The sequence below is a fragment of the Lutjanus erythropterus genome, chromosome 3 (genome assembly GCF_056507025.1).
Source record: "Lutjanus erythropterus isolate fLutEry1 chromosome 3, fLutEry1.hap2, whole genome shotgun sequence".
Taxonomy (NCBI): domain Eukaryota; kingdom Metazoa; phylum Chordata; class Actinopteri; order Lutjaniformes; family Lutjanidae; genus Lutjanus; species Lutjanus erythropterus.
In genome coordinates this window covers 15,849,061-15,865,424 of record NC_139319.1, presented here as the reverse complement: position 1 = coordinate 15,865,424, position 16,364 = coordinate 15,849,061, and the positions used below count along the sequence as shown (strand labels likewise).

Below are 16,364 nucleotides of genomic sequence, written 5' to 3'. Positions count from 1 at the left end.
CTTTTTTTTGTTTGTTTGTTTTGTTTTGATTTTTTGAGATATTTGGTTTTCACAGGACAGTGACGCTACAAACATGATGACCTTATAGAATATGGTGCATGGCTCTAGAATAAACTACCCAACAGTACATAAAGTAGAATTTAGCTCAACTGTGTACATCTACAGCAGTAAAATGCAACATACACATAAATGTATCTGTAATATTAACCCAAAAACATCATATGTACATGTAAATAACTGATAAGGACCATTTGACTGTACAATGACTGTACATTTCAAAGTAATCTGGCCCAGCTCTGTGTATTCTTCTGAGGCTGTGAAGACGTGTCTGCAGGCCGGTGCAGACAGCGGTGAGGTTTGGACAGTAGGGAGCGCTGCAGCAGCGTCAAAAGCATCATTGTCACAGGCTGGCATGTGTTATGTTCAAAGTCGTTATATAATTCAACCTTAAAAATAACTCCAACATAGGTTTCTCTGAATGTGTCCGCCATTTTTGGCACAAACTACAGAATATTAGCTCTTAAAAACTTTTACAATAATCCATATGTCATCATTAAATATGTCATGGGCATTTCTCCATTTCCAAGGTGCGTGATATTGCTGGTAGTGAAACGTCTGTCTGTCTGGTTAGACCCTGAACGCACCAGAGCCAGACTGTTGTCAAGAGAAACGTTGCTAACCTTACCGACCACACGGCTAATAGCCTGCTAGCGAGGAGAAGTTCATCTTTTTCTGGCTACGTTTTCTCTGGGACAGGAGGGTAAGATTAACTTTAGTATTTTGTCCGTCGTAAATATTGTAAAGCACACCAAAGCTTGCAAAGCAACCCAATCTAGGTTAACACACGTTAGCCAACTTAGCTAACAGTTAGGCGAATACAATGACAACCTGTTGTCTGCGCCAGTTAAGTGTCATCAGTGAGTTTTTAAGCTAGTTAGCTTAGTTAGTTAATTTAAATAAGCGATAACTGGCTAGCGGTTTGCTAACATTAATATGCAGTGATGAGACGGCTTGCTAAAGCGCCGTTAAACTCGCAGAATCTGGATATCTAAACATTAACTGAATGGACACGTTGGAAGTTAGCATTAGCGTTAATGCTAGCTGCTACAGCGCTATTGTTTTGGCTGTGCGACAGGTCGCTAACTGCTAGCCTTCTCTCGTTAGCTGTGCTTTTGTAGATATTTGCATTTTATGGTGATGCACTTGATGTACTGATTTTCTCATACATCGAATTATGAAATAAATGTTGAATATTGTCTTAACTGCTCCGAACAGTGGCCACTGTCATGATGACACAGACAGACTGTTTCAGACCTGTTCATGATCATTAAGCAGGGGTGGAAAAGGAAATAAGTACATTTACTCAAGTGCTGTAATAAAATACAGTTCAAAGGTAGATGTACTTCCCTTGACTATTTACATCATATGCTATTTTGCACTTTTACTTTGCTATATTCTCTACAAGTGTAAATATTGCGTTTTTACTCCAGATTATTTTGTTGATTTCATTTTCAATACAAAACGTGTGTGTAAACTGTATAAAAATTGAATAAAAGTTAGAGCTGGGACAAAGACAGACAATTACTCTGCAGTAGGTACACACAATTAATATGAATGATGTTATCGAAATCGCAATATGGTCAGGTTAGTACAATATCCAAATTGCTTTTTTTTTTTTTTTTTGATAAAGGTTAAATGTGTGACAAAACAGCATTATAATGGAGTACTGTTGTGGTGTAGAAGATGCCCTGACCTACAAATCTTGTTCTCCAGGTGTAAGAAAACACGTTTGTTTGGCACAGACCCTAACAAGTGCCACATTATCATGATTCTAATAGTTTTTTAAGTGAAAACAAAAATTGTGATTATAAAATGATATATGATGAAATATTGCACTGGCAATATTTGTCAAAATAATTTCAGTTTGATGTTTTTATTGATACCATATCTTGTGGTTCTATTAAAAAAAAGCTATCATTTATTTGTGTTGGTAATAATGAGACATGCCAAACATTTGATGACTCCAGCTCCTCAGATGGTTTGCCTTTTCCTTGCCGTGCATTATAACAAAATTAATATTTTGGGGTTTTGGACTGTTGTTTGGACAAAATAAGATATCTGATGACACCAACTTGGGCTCTAGAAAATTGTGATGGGTATTGTTTCTCTGTTTTCTGATGTATAGATCAAATGATGAATCAATTAATCAAAAGAAGAATCAGCAGTTGAAGTAATAATGAAAACAGTCATTAGTTGCAGCTCTAATACATTAGTGCCTTCTTGAACAGTCACAACATTAGAATGCTGTTATGTTTATACACTACTAATATAACAATGAGTGCTTAAACTTTTGACATTTTAACAACATTTAGTTGATAATTGTAATGACAGTACTGTGTATGAATAGGGCTGGGTGATGGACAAAATTAAATATCACACTAGTTTTGATATTGATATTCATCAATATTGACAATACTGGTAAGATGACGGTTTCTCAAAATGTTAACACGGTGAGATTTTTTGATAAACCATCATAATGTGAATATAATGACTATATGTGGATAAAGGCAAATACCAGAACAGCTAGAACAGTCTGGTAAGTTCAGAAAGACGATATCTAGTCTTGTATCAAGATACCAATATAATAGTGGTATATTGCCCAGCCTTACTTATGAATACCAGCAAAGCTGACATGAATTTTGAAATTTGGTTACTTAAATAAAATTCAGTATTATTAGTTCTTATTTATTTAAGTATTTCCTGACAGCACGTATTAATGCCTTGCATGAGTTTTCAAAAGTGCTCAAGTATTCATTGACTTTGATCACATGTGAACTTATACTTTATACTGCCAAGTAGTTTGCTGATCCACTGCTTTCAAGGACATGTCTTGCACCCCAGAATAAAAATCGAAGGGGTGCAAATTACTCCTGAGGCAGCACCATGCATCACTCATGGCCTGCTGAGTCCAGCACTCATTTCTGACATTCAGTGTTAACAGAGTGGCTCATCAGACAAATGTCATTGTAAACATGTGTACTAGATTTCACATTAGACTCAGTTCTTCAAGCAGCTAGTGTCTTTTCTCTGTCCATGTTGTAGAAAATGCTGGGGTACATCTGGCAGTATGTCTACACATCCTTCCTGAGATACTGGCTGAAGTGGCTCATCAGACAGGCTACAGGGACATGTGAGCTGCAGAGAATATGCTCCGGGTACAAGCCTGGGGCAACAAGGACATCAAAAGCAGGTAAATTAAATCATCCTAAATCCGCTCTACTTTTCCTGTTTAGAACACATTTTTTTTTATATTAACCTTACTCTTGTGTCCTTTTGTAGAATATTCTCTCCAGTCATCAAAGAACAAGGTAAGAAAATTGTGTATTTGTTAACAGTCGGTTTTAAAGTAACTTATGGGATAGATTTGTTTCTGATACCCAGGATTCCTCTTTGCCAATTCCCTGATTCCCCATGATCACTTCAGTGCGAACTTGCTGAATAACAGTGAAACATTCTACAATCATGATGATAATCTAGCAACAAATTTGGTTGAATCATTTGTCAGTAAAAATTATAAATATTATTGGATAGTAATGCGTCAAAACGGCAGGTCACTTAATAAAAATGCAAAGACATGACTTCTTAAAAGATACACCAGAAGCTGTTTCACAGTTTCCATTAACTTTATTGAGGCCTTTAAAGGGATATTATTTAGGTTCAGGCAGTGTGAGGTACATACAGCGGTATTACTTACAGTAAACTGCAGTTGACATGCCCCCAGTTTGGAGAAGCAGCAGGAGTGCCAGTGTAGGAAGCTGAGCAATGTACTGCTGTAGACGGTGTCAACAGCAAAATTTATTTTAACCACCCAGAAAAATCAATATCAGTATCAAGTATATGTTATATTTAAAATATAGTCCACCATTTTTTCATAGGAAACCACCATTATTACCCAAATATCAATCTTTCTAAAGCAACCAGATTCTTTTGGCAAAATTTGACCTTGTAGAACGCAGAAGTTGCTGTTCTACCACTGCCTTGATCTGCTAGTTTTTGTTATGTGTGACTTCAGTGTTTTAAACGTTTAGTTTGGCTTAACAGCAGGCACACAATAGCACAAACAAATCAATCAAGGCAGCAGTAGACCAGAAACTTCCATATTTTGCAAGGTCAAATTATTGATGATCTGGTGCCTTTGGACAGAGCAAAGTTTTGTTTACATAACAGTGGTTTCCCATCTGAAAAGGCTGCGTGATAGAAAGATAAAGAGATGAAAATATAACATTCACTTAAACTGCTAATGATTTTTTTAGATGTCTAAAATATGTTTAGCTGCTGACCTTGTCCACAGCAGTTAATTGCTTAGCTTTCATGCCGACACTCCCACTGCTTCTTTAAACTAGGGGTATCCCGACTGACGTCTACTGTAGATAATACACTGACTGTGCTTAAGTACCTCATAGAACCCCACTTCACATAATCTGAACTGTCCCTTTAACTTCTGATCTGTTCATTATCTGTCAGGCTATTGCATGTGTGAACTCCAATAAAGACACATCCTGTGAGCTTAATCCATCCTTATCTTTCGATACACTTGCCAAGTGTAGATAAATTGACTCAACTTGTCATTTGGGATGGCAGCAAGTTAAGCATTTTCCTATCAACAGTCTTCAGAGTAGAAACAAAAGTGCTTGGTCATCTTTTTCATTGTGTCTGAGGTTGACTTTGAAAGATGTTTTTTTTCCACTGTGGTTGACAACATAGATTATATAGGAGGCACTGTGCCAAGTTTCTGTGCAGGAACTGTGTCATTGCTTTTCTGTAACTACCTCCTCTTCTCCTTTGCTTTCTTCCTCTCTAGGTTTTAAGAGGAGCTTTGGAAACCGACAAGGATAAATTAGGGCAATGTGTGGATGAAATTATGAAAGTAAAGAACATCAAACCCCAGAAAGACCCACTGTAAGGTCACTTCTTATGTGTTATTTTGTTTTGACCCCCATCAGTGGCAATTCTTTTATTTCTAAATTATGTGTAGTTCAGTGTAATTTTTTTTAAATCATTGTATTAATTGTTTGTTCAATCTCCACACCTTTCTAGGTTCAAGGAAAATCTACACATATGTCTGTTGCAGATAACAGGACACAACAGCCTGTATATATCTGTGGAAGGCTTGAGAAAGGAAGTGTTTGACTCGGAGAAACAAGAACACGAGGCCATGCTGTTGAAGGTGTGTGTTCCCGCTGCTGAATCCATACATTAGTAAAGCAGTTGCTATATATGTTTTAGTCGCATGGTCAAGTATATGTATGTCTAGATCAGTCTTTGTGGATTTTTTTAAAACCTCACCTGTAACACTGACTGAAGTTACAGATGAATCATCCATGATAGACTTTAATACCATAAACTAACACACCCTGGTAATATAAGACACATAAAAAGTAGTTGAAACTTTAGTAGAAACCACATTTGTCAGTTTTTAGGTTAGATGGCACAATGATACAGCACACTTTAGATGATAGTATTGAAACTACTGATTATGCATCCAAAACTTTATGCACAAAGTCTCATTTGGCATCATTGTATATGTAATTTGATATAGGGGAAATTAAAATGTGTAACCCTGGATATTTTGTATTGTCAGCTGTGGGACCTGCTGATGCCAACAGTCAAACTGGAGTCCAGAATAACTAAACAGTGGGGAGACATTGGATTCCAAGGAGACGACCCCAAGACTGACTTCAGAGGAATGGGCATGCTGGGCCTAATCAACCTTGTGTGAGTCCTCAATGAATAACAATGAGACATTTATTAACTAAGTTATAAAGAACTACAGGTAATTCTCTAACTCTCTGTGCCAAAATGTATCTACAATGGAAATACATTTTGGGCAAAGTTTCATTCTCACCAAAACATGATAACATCAAGAAGTTTGAATGTTCATGTAGATTTTGCACATGTATGGTAATAGTGATTAATCTAGATGTGTGTGAAAACACAATTTTCTGTATACGTGCACATTTTTCTGGGCAGACTTACCTGAGTGGCTGTGCTGCTGGTAAATGATGGTTTCGAAAATCTAAAACACTAATAAAAGCAACAAAACACAAGGAAATGGTGAAATACAGCACAGATACAGACAGCTGACCAAGCAAGTCAAACATATTCCCCAGCTGTGTGTTAGTAGGAGCCTGAAAATCCCAGACTGACAGTGAAATCCACACAGTCAGCTGGACATGTACATACTTGTATTTGACATAAAACCAAGCACAGCTGCAGCAAAGGTTATCACATAGATTTGCTATTATATACTTAAAAAGCTCCATTAGGGTAGAAATACGCATCAAAATTCTTCACTTCATTATTCACATCACCACCTACTTTCTTTGTTAGATGATTTGAACACAATGTAAGCACCATATTTAGAACCACACACTTGGAAAGAGCATTTTTCAAACCTTGTAGTCTAAAATTTAAACCAGGGACATATACAGTGACGCTTCACAGATCCCTGTTAATAATTAATGTGTGGAATCCTGCACATGTGTTTTACTCCTCACCTTTCACCTCACAGTTTAATAGCCTACACTGTGACATACAGTCACCTCTCAAACAAATGAAACAAACACCATGGCAGTAAGAAGAACTTCTTGAGTCTCATTAATTATAGACTGTGGAGTTTGTTGGTGTGACGAGAGGTGATTAAAAAGAGTCCACACCCGTTTGCCTGTGCCTACAAAGCACAGGCAAACGGGTGTCAGATTAGTTGTGTCTTCTACCCACACAGATAAACATTCATTTATTTAGTCTACAAAAAATGTATTTAATAAAGTAATTAAAATATTCAACCTAACAGTAGTCTGTTTGATTTGTAAAAGATACTCCACCAATTTCGCACTTCTACAATATTGTTGGATCCATGATGTACCGATCAAAATCAATGCAGCAGAAACAGAGATATCAGTTTTTATTCTATGAATTTACTTCCTTGTCAAAATGTGGTATCAGCATTACAATACAACTTGTTCACTGAAAGTATGTTAGGAGATTTGCGTGCGTTGTGCTAGTAGTGGCTAATGTAGCCACAAGCCACTGGCCGTAAGCAGAGATGAGGAGCAGGCTACAGATATCTGGTAAGCCCAATTCTTTCTAACTTTACATCCCCAGATTTTTCTTTTTCATTTTCTAACTTGTGGTCCTCAGCTCCAGCCATCGCTGCCTCAAGTGACATCACTTAACGCAATTAGTCAGACTTGCACAGCTCCCATAATGCAGTTGTACTGTAATCTTTAGAGTTCTCCTATAAATGGTTACATACCACAAGATTTATGGGTGAACATGATCTCCTCATTAGATTTAGCAAAGTCGAGGACTTTTGGCGAAGTATATTTTATTATAGGACTTTATCCACTAAAAATAATTAAACAGAATTTTGTTCTGTTACAGTTTTTTCAGTGAAAACTACACAGAGGAGGCTCGCCAGGTGTTGTCCCATGCAAACCATCCTAAACTAGGGTAAGAGACATTCATACATGGACTGTATTAGCATCTGCATATTTTCTGTCTGTATTGTGTCAAAAAATCCCTTCCTTATTTCATATTACCAGACCTGCCAGCAATAGAATTAAGTCATTTTGCTACACTACCTCATGTGTTCACCATGCCTTCCATGTGTCACTTCTGACATGAACTTTTTACTAATTTAGTATTTATTATATTTTAGGTATTCATATGCTATAGTTGGGATCAACTTGACAGAGATGGCCTACAGTCTTCTGAAGAGTGGTGCTTTGAAACCCCATTTCTACAACACCGTACAAGGCACACCTGAGCTGCAGCACTTTCATCAGCTATACTGTGAGTAAAAACATACTATTTTTCTATTTTTTGACATCTCTGACTCTTTTTATATACTAGAAGAATACAAAATTTTCTGACAGAAAGTGACATTTTTTCTTCTCTTCTAGGTTATCTGGCTTATGAATTTGATAAATTCTGGGTGGCAGAAGAACCAGAAAGCATCATGCACTTCAATCAGTACAGAGAAAAATTCCATAGCATAATCAAGACACATCTACAAGACCCTGATGTATCCCTCACAATGACTGTCCGTTCTGAAAAAAACTAACATTATTCAGAAGTATTCCCTGACCTCTCCATGGCCCCTGATGTTGTTTGATCAGGCAAAAGAAGGCAAGAAGGCATAAAAGCAGACTGAAGCTGGGTGGTCGCTCATATTCCTCAAAAATTCAAACAAACAAGTCCTCTTATATTTGGTTTTGTCATTCGTTAGTCATGCTCTGTTCATCTTGTCACAGTGATAGTGAAGAGTTTTAAAATAGAGCACAAATTAAACACCCTATACCTCAAAAATGATCATTCCTATGTTTAATGAAGCTCTATGAAGGATAGTGTGGAAGCTCATTTCTGCCAGTGCAGTGAAAGAAACGGATCATGTCAGTCATTATAATGAAAAATTTTCTTGAAATAATGAACTAGTATCTCAAAATAATGGCTTACCCGTTGATTCCACTGGGCACGTCTGGTCTGCACCACGGTTCTGATCCATCCTCCACACAGCTACGTGTTTCACCAGCAGCATTTCAGATGTGGAGCATTTCGCCCGCCTGATTATATTGACTTGCTCAGATTTTGTTGGTTTTGGGGTCTTTTATTTTGAAAATTGACCAGATCCTCTCTGTCGTTTCTGTGTCTGACTTCCTGCAAGCTCGTTCTACTCTGTGCAGCTTGACACAGCGTCCGTCAAAATAAGACACTGCGTGTATTTGAAGTGGACCATAGTGGAGAGCCGCTTCCGAAACATGTTGCAGCACATCTGGTGAAATCAGAAGCACTGTGAGGGATAGTTGTGACCGGCTCTGGTGCCCACAGTACAGCCGTGTCCAGTGAAATCAGAGATACTAAGTCATTATTTTGAGATACTAAGTCATTATTTTGAGAAGGTTTCACATTATTTTGGTAACTAATAATAATTTGAGATAGAAATTCATTATTTTGAGATATTAGGTCATGATTTTCAGATACGTATTCATTATTCCAAGAGAGTTCTCATTGTAATGACTTACAGGATCTTTTATCACAGGATCTTTTATCACATTGCCGGAAATGGGCTTCCATATGATGGGGAAATGAGAGCTGCTGCAGAGGACTGTCGTGGTAACAGGTCTGTCTTTTGTAAGGGTTAAAGCACTTTCCGAGAGCAAGCAGCCAAATTGTTGCAGTTAAAAGGTAGTTATTTAAAAATTGCGATTAATTTACCATATTTGTTGCTGTCTAGGTGTTCTCACAGTTGTCCCGCTCAGGAATTTAATTTTTATGTTGGGAGACCATGACTGAAACTTATTGTAAGGAAAAATGTGTGCACGTTTTAAGGTGTCCCCATTGATGTCACCTGTATTCTGTAATATAGATGATGTGGAACTCGAAATGGCTGTTTGCCACCGTTTTCATAAATTTGTATGTCTGCAAACTGATTCTGCCTTTTTTAAATGCATTGTTTTTTTTATGCTGTGATTTGTTTTGAGGAAGGTCTGTAGTGATTAACACATCTGACTCGACTTAATAAATACACACTTTGATGTTTTGAAATGTGTTTTGTGTGGTGGAAATGATAGCACAAGTTAAGAAGCAAGCACAGGGGTCTGTAAAACAAGTCAAATATATTTAGGGTTCACATAAACCTGTTTTACATGTCTTTATAAGCACCAGTATTAGTTCTCATATAAAGGTGCACTGGTTGAAGCTGCCGAAAATGTAGAATTGGCAGATTACGATTTACAGGTCGTAAAGTGCAAACTTAACTTTGCAAAAGATGTAATTATCTTAATGTTCGCACCATTCATGCCCATTTGGAAATGGTTCATTATGAAAAATTATAAATACGAAGATAAAATTGCATTGTTTGCATTGTTCAACATAAAGACATAATACAAGGTAGGTTGTCTAATATTCCTTTTTAAACAAAGGATTTCCTTCTTTGTCACCACATGACAAGAAAAGAATAAAAACTAAAATGTGATATGATATTCATTAGGTTGCTTCAGTGATGTTCCAGCCCAGTGGTGGTTCAAGTTTCTCAGTCAAACTCTGAAACGGGAATCTCAGTTTGTGGTCTCGAGCCTCTTCTTCGTGACCATCATTCCTCTCTTGATTTGTTCGAACGAGACAAACATGACTACATTCCATGATCCCAGCCTCAGAAACGAGGGCACAAATCTACAAGAAACAAAGAGAAGAGGTTTGTAATAAAGAATGAAAGCTAATGACCTCAAGTACAACCCTTTATTCCAAAAAAGTCGGAATGCTGTGTAAAACGTAGATAAAAACAAAGCAATGATTTTAAATACTAAAAAAAATCATTGCTTTTAAATGTTCTCTGTTGTTGTATTTTTTGTTTCATAATGCACTGTATATTTTCTGGACTGCAGGCAGGCCAGTCTAGTACCTGAACTCCTTTACTATGAAGCCAGACTGTTGTAACATGTCTTTGCATTGTCTTGCTGAAATAAGCAGGGATGTCCCTGAAAAAAATATCTGAATGACATCATCTGTTGTACCAAAACCTCTTTGTCCCTTTCAGTATCAGTGAGGCTTTCACAGATGTGACAGTAATCCATACCATCACGGATGCTGGCTTTTCAAACTTGTACTGCTAACAATCTGGATGGTGCTTCTCCTCTGTAGCCCAGAAAACAAGACATCCATGATTTTTGAAAATAATCTGAAATGTGGACCTCTTTCTGTCAGTTCATCTCAGATGAATTCAGCCCCAGAGAAGTCTGCAGTGTTCCTGGATGTTCTTGATATATGACCTCCGCTTTGCATAGTACAGTCTTAACTTGCATTTGTAGTTTGCAGCGACAAACTGTTTACCGACAATGGTTTCCTGAAGTGTCCCATTTAGTAATATTCTTTATATGATCATGCTGGTTCTTAATGCAGTGTTGCCTGAGAGGTCAAAGGTCATAGACCTTTGATGTTGCTCTTACCCCTTACATGGTAAGATTTCTCCAGATATTTTGGATTGAAGATGGCGAAATCCCTAAGTTCTTGTAGTTCTGTGTCGAGAAACATTATTCTTAAACAACTGAGTTTATCTATGATACTGGCTAACATTTCCAATTAACCTGTTTACCTATGGAATGATCCAAACTGGTGTTTTTGAGATTTACACAATTTTCCCAGTCTTTTGTTGCCCATTTCCCAACTTTTGTGGAACATTTGCAGGCATCAAATTCAGAAAGACTGTATATTTACAAAAACCAAGATGATGCGTTTGAATATTAAACATCTTGTCTCTGTACTGTATTTAATTTACCCTTCTTAATTCCCGCCCCTTTTTTCCGTGTGCTCTAATACAAGATGAGAAAGCTTGGAATCTTTCTTCTTTTCCTGTTCTTTGTACTCAAATGTGCTATGTGCTGCATTTGTCTATGTTGAAAAGAGAACCAAATTTTGAAGACACTGCTCTGGGACCTGTAAAAATGTCATATTCACATCTTAACTTCATGCTAATGTTAGCAAAACACTAGCCAACTAGCTAGCTTATCTACATCAATCATTAACTAGTTAGTTAGCTAGCATTCTGCAAATATGAGCTAATTTAAGATATGATCCATCATGTCACTTTTACAGGAAAAGAAGAAAGCTGACCGAGGCACCAAATTTGCTCAACTGTTATTGGAGCAAAGAGAAAAAGGGGGGCAACGGCCAATTGAATATGAGTTGAACAGGATTTGCAAATCATTGCATTCTGTTTTTATTCATTTCTTACATGGCGTCCCAGCTGTTTTGGAATCAGAGTTGTACAAACAATGTGTGTGCTGGGGTTAGAGAGGAGGAGCTCACCCTTTGTAGAAAGCCGTCGGCCCTTCTTTAGTCAACATGGTCCAGGCACAGTTGATGGCACTTTTGTACTGGCCGGGTGGTGAGTTCATGTATCTGGTTTTCACCACATCTACTGGGGAAGCGATCACTGTGGTAACAAAGCCAGCGCCAAACGCGGACACAAAGTGGCAAGGCAGATTGTCTGTGAGGAAAGTTGGAGACAGAACAACTAAAACCAGTGGGCCTTTGCTCTGAGCTGAGCAATATAGAAACACTTGTCAGCAGATTATGTAACCCAGTGAATGGGGCTGTATAAATTAGAGATAAATACAGAGATAAATCTTATTAACTACTGTATTTACAGCACTGTTAAGGGAAAATACACTTTGTTCTGTACCAGCATGTGTGCTGTTATCAGCTGTGGTGGAGTTGAAAGGGTGAGAGGTGTGTGGATTTCTGCCCAATCAGCTGTCTCTGTGGGATGGCATTTTTTTGTGTGTGTGTGTGTGTGTGTGTGTGTGTGTGTGAGCTCCCCACTCACCTGACATCAGGTTGTGTCTGAGGATGGCCTCCTTGATCAGGTCATATGTAACCAGCTCTGTGCAGTTCACCAGTGCATTTCTTGTGATGTTGGGTAGTGTTCCTAAAGCAGACAGAACAGAATAATAATATATTTTTGTTTGCCTCGTTACTAATCAGTTATGAATAATTTCTGGGACTTCGTAGATCGCACCTTTCCAGAGCCCACGAATGCCCTCATTCTGGAAGATATGTTTATAGGCCTGCATGGTGCCACTGTAGCGACGGGCCACACCGTCCAGGTTCATCTGGGCTTGGAATCGAACCTTGACCACATCAGTGGGTTGTGCAAAGGACACTGCCATGGCACCTGTAGTGCAGCCAGCCAGGATACGTATGAGCACACCAGGGTCTGGAGAGAGACAGACAGGAACAACCGATGATGAAATGTAATTCAGTACATTTACTCAATTAAGAACAGTTTTGAGTGTAGACCATACACACATGGGTCAGAAAATTTTAACATTGTAACGTTAACGTTTGCTCTACAGCTTTGTAGCTAGCTAGTTAAACATTAACATAACTTTCTCATTAATTAATGCTGGTTAGGTTTATCATTTTATTGAAACCATAGACGTATAATAGAACCTAGATACAGCATTGCCGCTCAGCCTTGGAACCAATTTTTCCCAGTGGCCACTCAAGTTGTTGCAGCAAAAAGATTCCCTGCATAATGCATTTCCCCCATAAGCCACTATTATAAAAAACTAAAAGTGTTGACGGGTCACCTCAAACTGCGAACAAGTTCAATTAGGACTCTTTCTGTTATAACTTTTTGACCCATGGTGGCTTTATATGTGTGAAAAACAATCCTAGAGCCAAGAAAAGCGATTTTAAAAATCAGGGATCTCGTGGGCAGGGCCAGCAGGAGAAACTGCTGTGCGTATCATGGCTGGATCATGCAGGGCTAATGGGGAAAATGCTTTTTGGTTTCACCTGGGAATCTTCACTGCAATGCTGCAGGTGGCAAAGGGGGAAAAATGGAAGCAAGGCTGACTAGTAACGCTGTATCTCGTTCTATTATTGATCTAGTGGGAACCATAAGATGACTAAATATATAGTGATCAAAGAGGAGCAGGACATGTCAAGATACTATTATTGTCAACATTGTTTGCACTAGCAACTTTCTAGCTAGCTAGCCAATGTTAAGCTATATAATTTTATTGTAACTCAGCAGTGTTTGTTAGCTCCCATCGATGTTTGCCTCTCTCCTGCCATTCTCCTTTCACAGTAATACTTTAATATATTTTATATATTTATTACTTCATTTACTTTAACTTTTAAGTCTTAGTTCTGAAATAGAACAGCAGTGAGTGCTACTGCCCTCAGGTCTTCATACAGTACACATCTAATATTTACTCAGTATTGTGTTGTACATTTTAATTACTTAGTGCTGTATTTGTATCCCAATACCACTGCTATCTATATCTGTCACATCTGTCTCATCCTCAGCTTTCTTAAGAACAGAGGGTGAGATGTGTATGATACTTTGGACTCCAAATAAAATAGACTGGAGCTGGTGTTTATCTTTGATTTAAAGATTTCTGTTTAAGACAGTGGAACACTGAGATCTGTTCCTGGTCTGTCACCAGGAATAGTCTGATTTGTGAAAGCTTAACCCAGCAGGAAAATATCCACTTACTGTCTTTGCCGCCAGTGTAGAAACTTTTGACATTGTCATAGAGGCCGATCCTGATGGAGGCGAAGCACACTTGTCTCTGTAGCCCTGCTACCAGCCCGTTGTACAGAGACTTTGGGCCCTCTGTTTGGATCATGGTGCTGATCGTCCCAAACACGCCTCTGTAGCGGATGCCCTCCACTGCCTTCTTCTCTCCCTGAATCTGGAGTCACACATTGTACTCAAGATAAAACTAGAAACACCTTTTTGACTGTGGTGCAATAGAGGTGTGAAAGAATGCCATTGATTTTAGGGTATTTAAACGGACAAAGTTGAGAGTTAAGGTGCTCAGTCAATAGTTGCCAGCATTATACTGTTTTTCAAAGCATCACTAATACGAGTAGCTGAACATTATTTTTAAATATAATATCAGATGCACTGCAATAAACATGAAGAAAACGTGATATGATACTAGAGATTAATAATTTCCTTCTTTCTTTGGCAGTACTACTGAACAGATACCTGTAGTCTGACTTTGGCTGTGTCCAGAGGAAATGTGACAATGTCAGCTATACAGGCCGCTGCCCCAGCACTCGCCATCTTCACGCCCAGCGGAGGGGGAACATCTGAGGGTTTCAGTCCCACCATGTTTCTTAAATCTGGGGTTAAAGGTATGCACAAACACACAGAGACAAACCGATCAAATCACCAGGAAACCACCATATAAACATTAACCTCACATACTTATCATTCATCTTTTAAACTGAAACATTACTGAATGATGATGTCTTTTATGAGCCAACAGTCAACGTGTAGATTGATAATGTAAAACATACTTACAGCGTTAGTCTTAAATTTAAAGGTTCCTTTTGATCCTCAGCTGTTTGTTGCCGGGCAGGATTTGATTGGCCAGATTGTAATCCATAAAGGGCCCCACTCCACAGAAAGGAAAGATGCATCTTTCTCTCTGTATTTATATATCTTCTGGCTGGCTTTTTTTTTTTTTTTTTTATGACATCCACAGAGAGGCGTTACTGTGTACTCCTGCATGCTGGGTCTAGTCAAAGTCCACTGTCTGTCAGAAGAGTCAATGTTCAATTTACCCCACAGTGAAGCCAGTTTTCAGAAAAACAACACTTTTACTTCCCTCCTCTGTGGCTGCAACGTCAAAATATTTTTATCCAAATTGTGGCATATTTTCAAAACTGTCTATTAACTATCACTGATATGTCTAAATGCTATTTTCTTGCCCTCAGATATAATATAGCCATGCTCACATTCAGATTTGTGATTAGAATTTGGAAATACAAGCACATTGTCCTTCTTTCCTATGTCTGACAGACTTGGTATTAAGTAGTTATTTACTTCATTAGACCAACAAGTGTCTGCACTTTTACTTTTACATTTACTGGAGGCTTGTCTTTGCTCTCAGCCAATGAACAGAGCAGAAAAAAAGTGTTAGGAGCTGATTGGCAGGAGCAACTTTCAGTCATGCAGTAGTATGTATGATAATGTATTTGCTCATTTGTTTGTTATAAAACTTATTATATCCTGTAAATGCATTTATGACTTCTTTAATAATAGATTCTCCTCACATCTTCGTGAAAGACGTCAGTAACTCTCACAAAAAAGAGTTGTGACGTGAGCTGGCGTCTGAAGTTCAGTATGGAGCAGATAAGAGCTTTGCATCACGCCATGCGTGGCCTCACAGCAATTTGGCAGCAGGGACGTTGCCTGTTTCATAATACCTTGCCCTAAATCCGAGCAGGGTAGCGTCTCAATGAGTAGAATTGTGGGAAAATCTGATTTGGGAAAGAAGAAAAAGGAAAGAAAACTCAGTTTCTAGTTTATTATGTGCACCTAACTAAGAGTAATGCCATCTAATACAATGGTGGTGCAAAAAAGAAAAGAAAAAAAAACCTACATTCATGGTTACAGTCAGATTTGGTTGCCATCCTGTTTGTCTAAAATTAACTTTTTACCTATAATAGCAGATAATATGACCAAGCTTAAATGAGAGCTGTCTGCATGCTGCATCGAATGACTTATGTAGGCTTCTAAATCGTGCTTTCTGTTATTAACAAAATGTCCTGTCGGAGTATTATCACTATATCATTCAACCTGTTTTAAACCAGATGGTAGAGAGTATAGCCGCCACTGTGGTGGAATTTCTGATAAAAAAAACAAACAAAAAAAACAAACAAAAATTGTTTCCTTTCAATTATACATATAATACATTAATTTATACCTTAATACATTCAAATAAATGTTTTAAAAGTAGCTTGACTGCACCAAACTGTGTCAACTAAATGAAAAACTGTTG

At 38.0% G+C, this 16,364-nt stretch overlaps 2 protein-coding genes across 2 annotated transcripts; one reads left to right on the top strand and one right to left on the bottom strand.

The window, feature by feature from the left end:
- Positions 1-602: 602 nt before the first annotated feature.
- Positions 603-9,606, top strand: elmod2 (ELMO/CED-12 domain containing 2). Its single transcript, XM_084715178.1, has 9 exons — positions 603-760; positions 3,103-3,250; positions 3,340-3,368; positions 4,862-4,959; positions 5,098-5,227; positions 5,642-5,775; positions 7,444-7,512; positions 7,721-7,854; positions 7,965-9,606. Exons 2-9 carry the CDS (start codon positions 3,106-3,108, stop codon positions 8,123-8,125), a joined length of 900 nt encoding a protein of 299 aa, XP_084571304.1. The 5' UTR covers positions 603-760; positions 3,103-3,105; the 3' UTR covers positions 8,126-9,606.
- A 54-nt stretch (positions 9,607-9,660) lies between these two features.
- Positions 9,661-15,034, bottom strand: ucp1 (uncoupling protein 1). The gene is made up of 7 exons (XM_084715177.1): positions 14,882-15,034; positions 14,564-14,700; positions 14,066-14,264; positions 12,578-12,775; positions 12,386-12,487; positions 11,866-12,046; positions 9,661-10,233 (listed from the first exon to the last, which is right to left on the bottom strand). The coding sequence occupies exons 2-7, from the start codon at positions 14,687-14,689 to the stop codon at positions 10,119-10,121; spliced, it is 921 nt and encodes a 306-aa protein (XP_084571303.1). The 5' UTR covers positions 14,690-14,700; positions 14,882-15,034; the 3' UTR covers positions 9,661-10,118.
- Between the last annotated feature and the right edge of the window lie 1,330 nt (positions 15,035-16,364).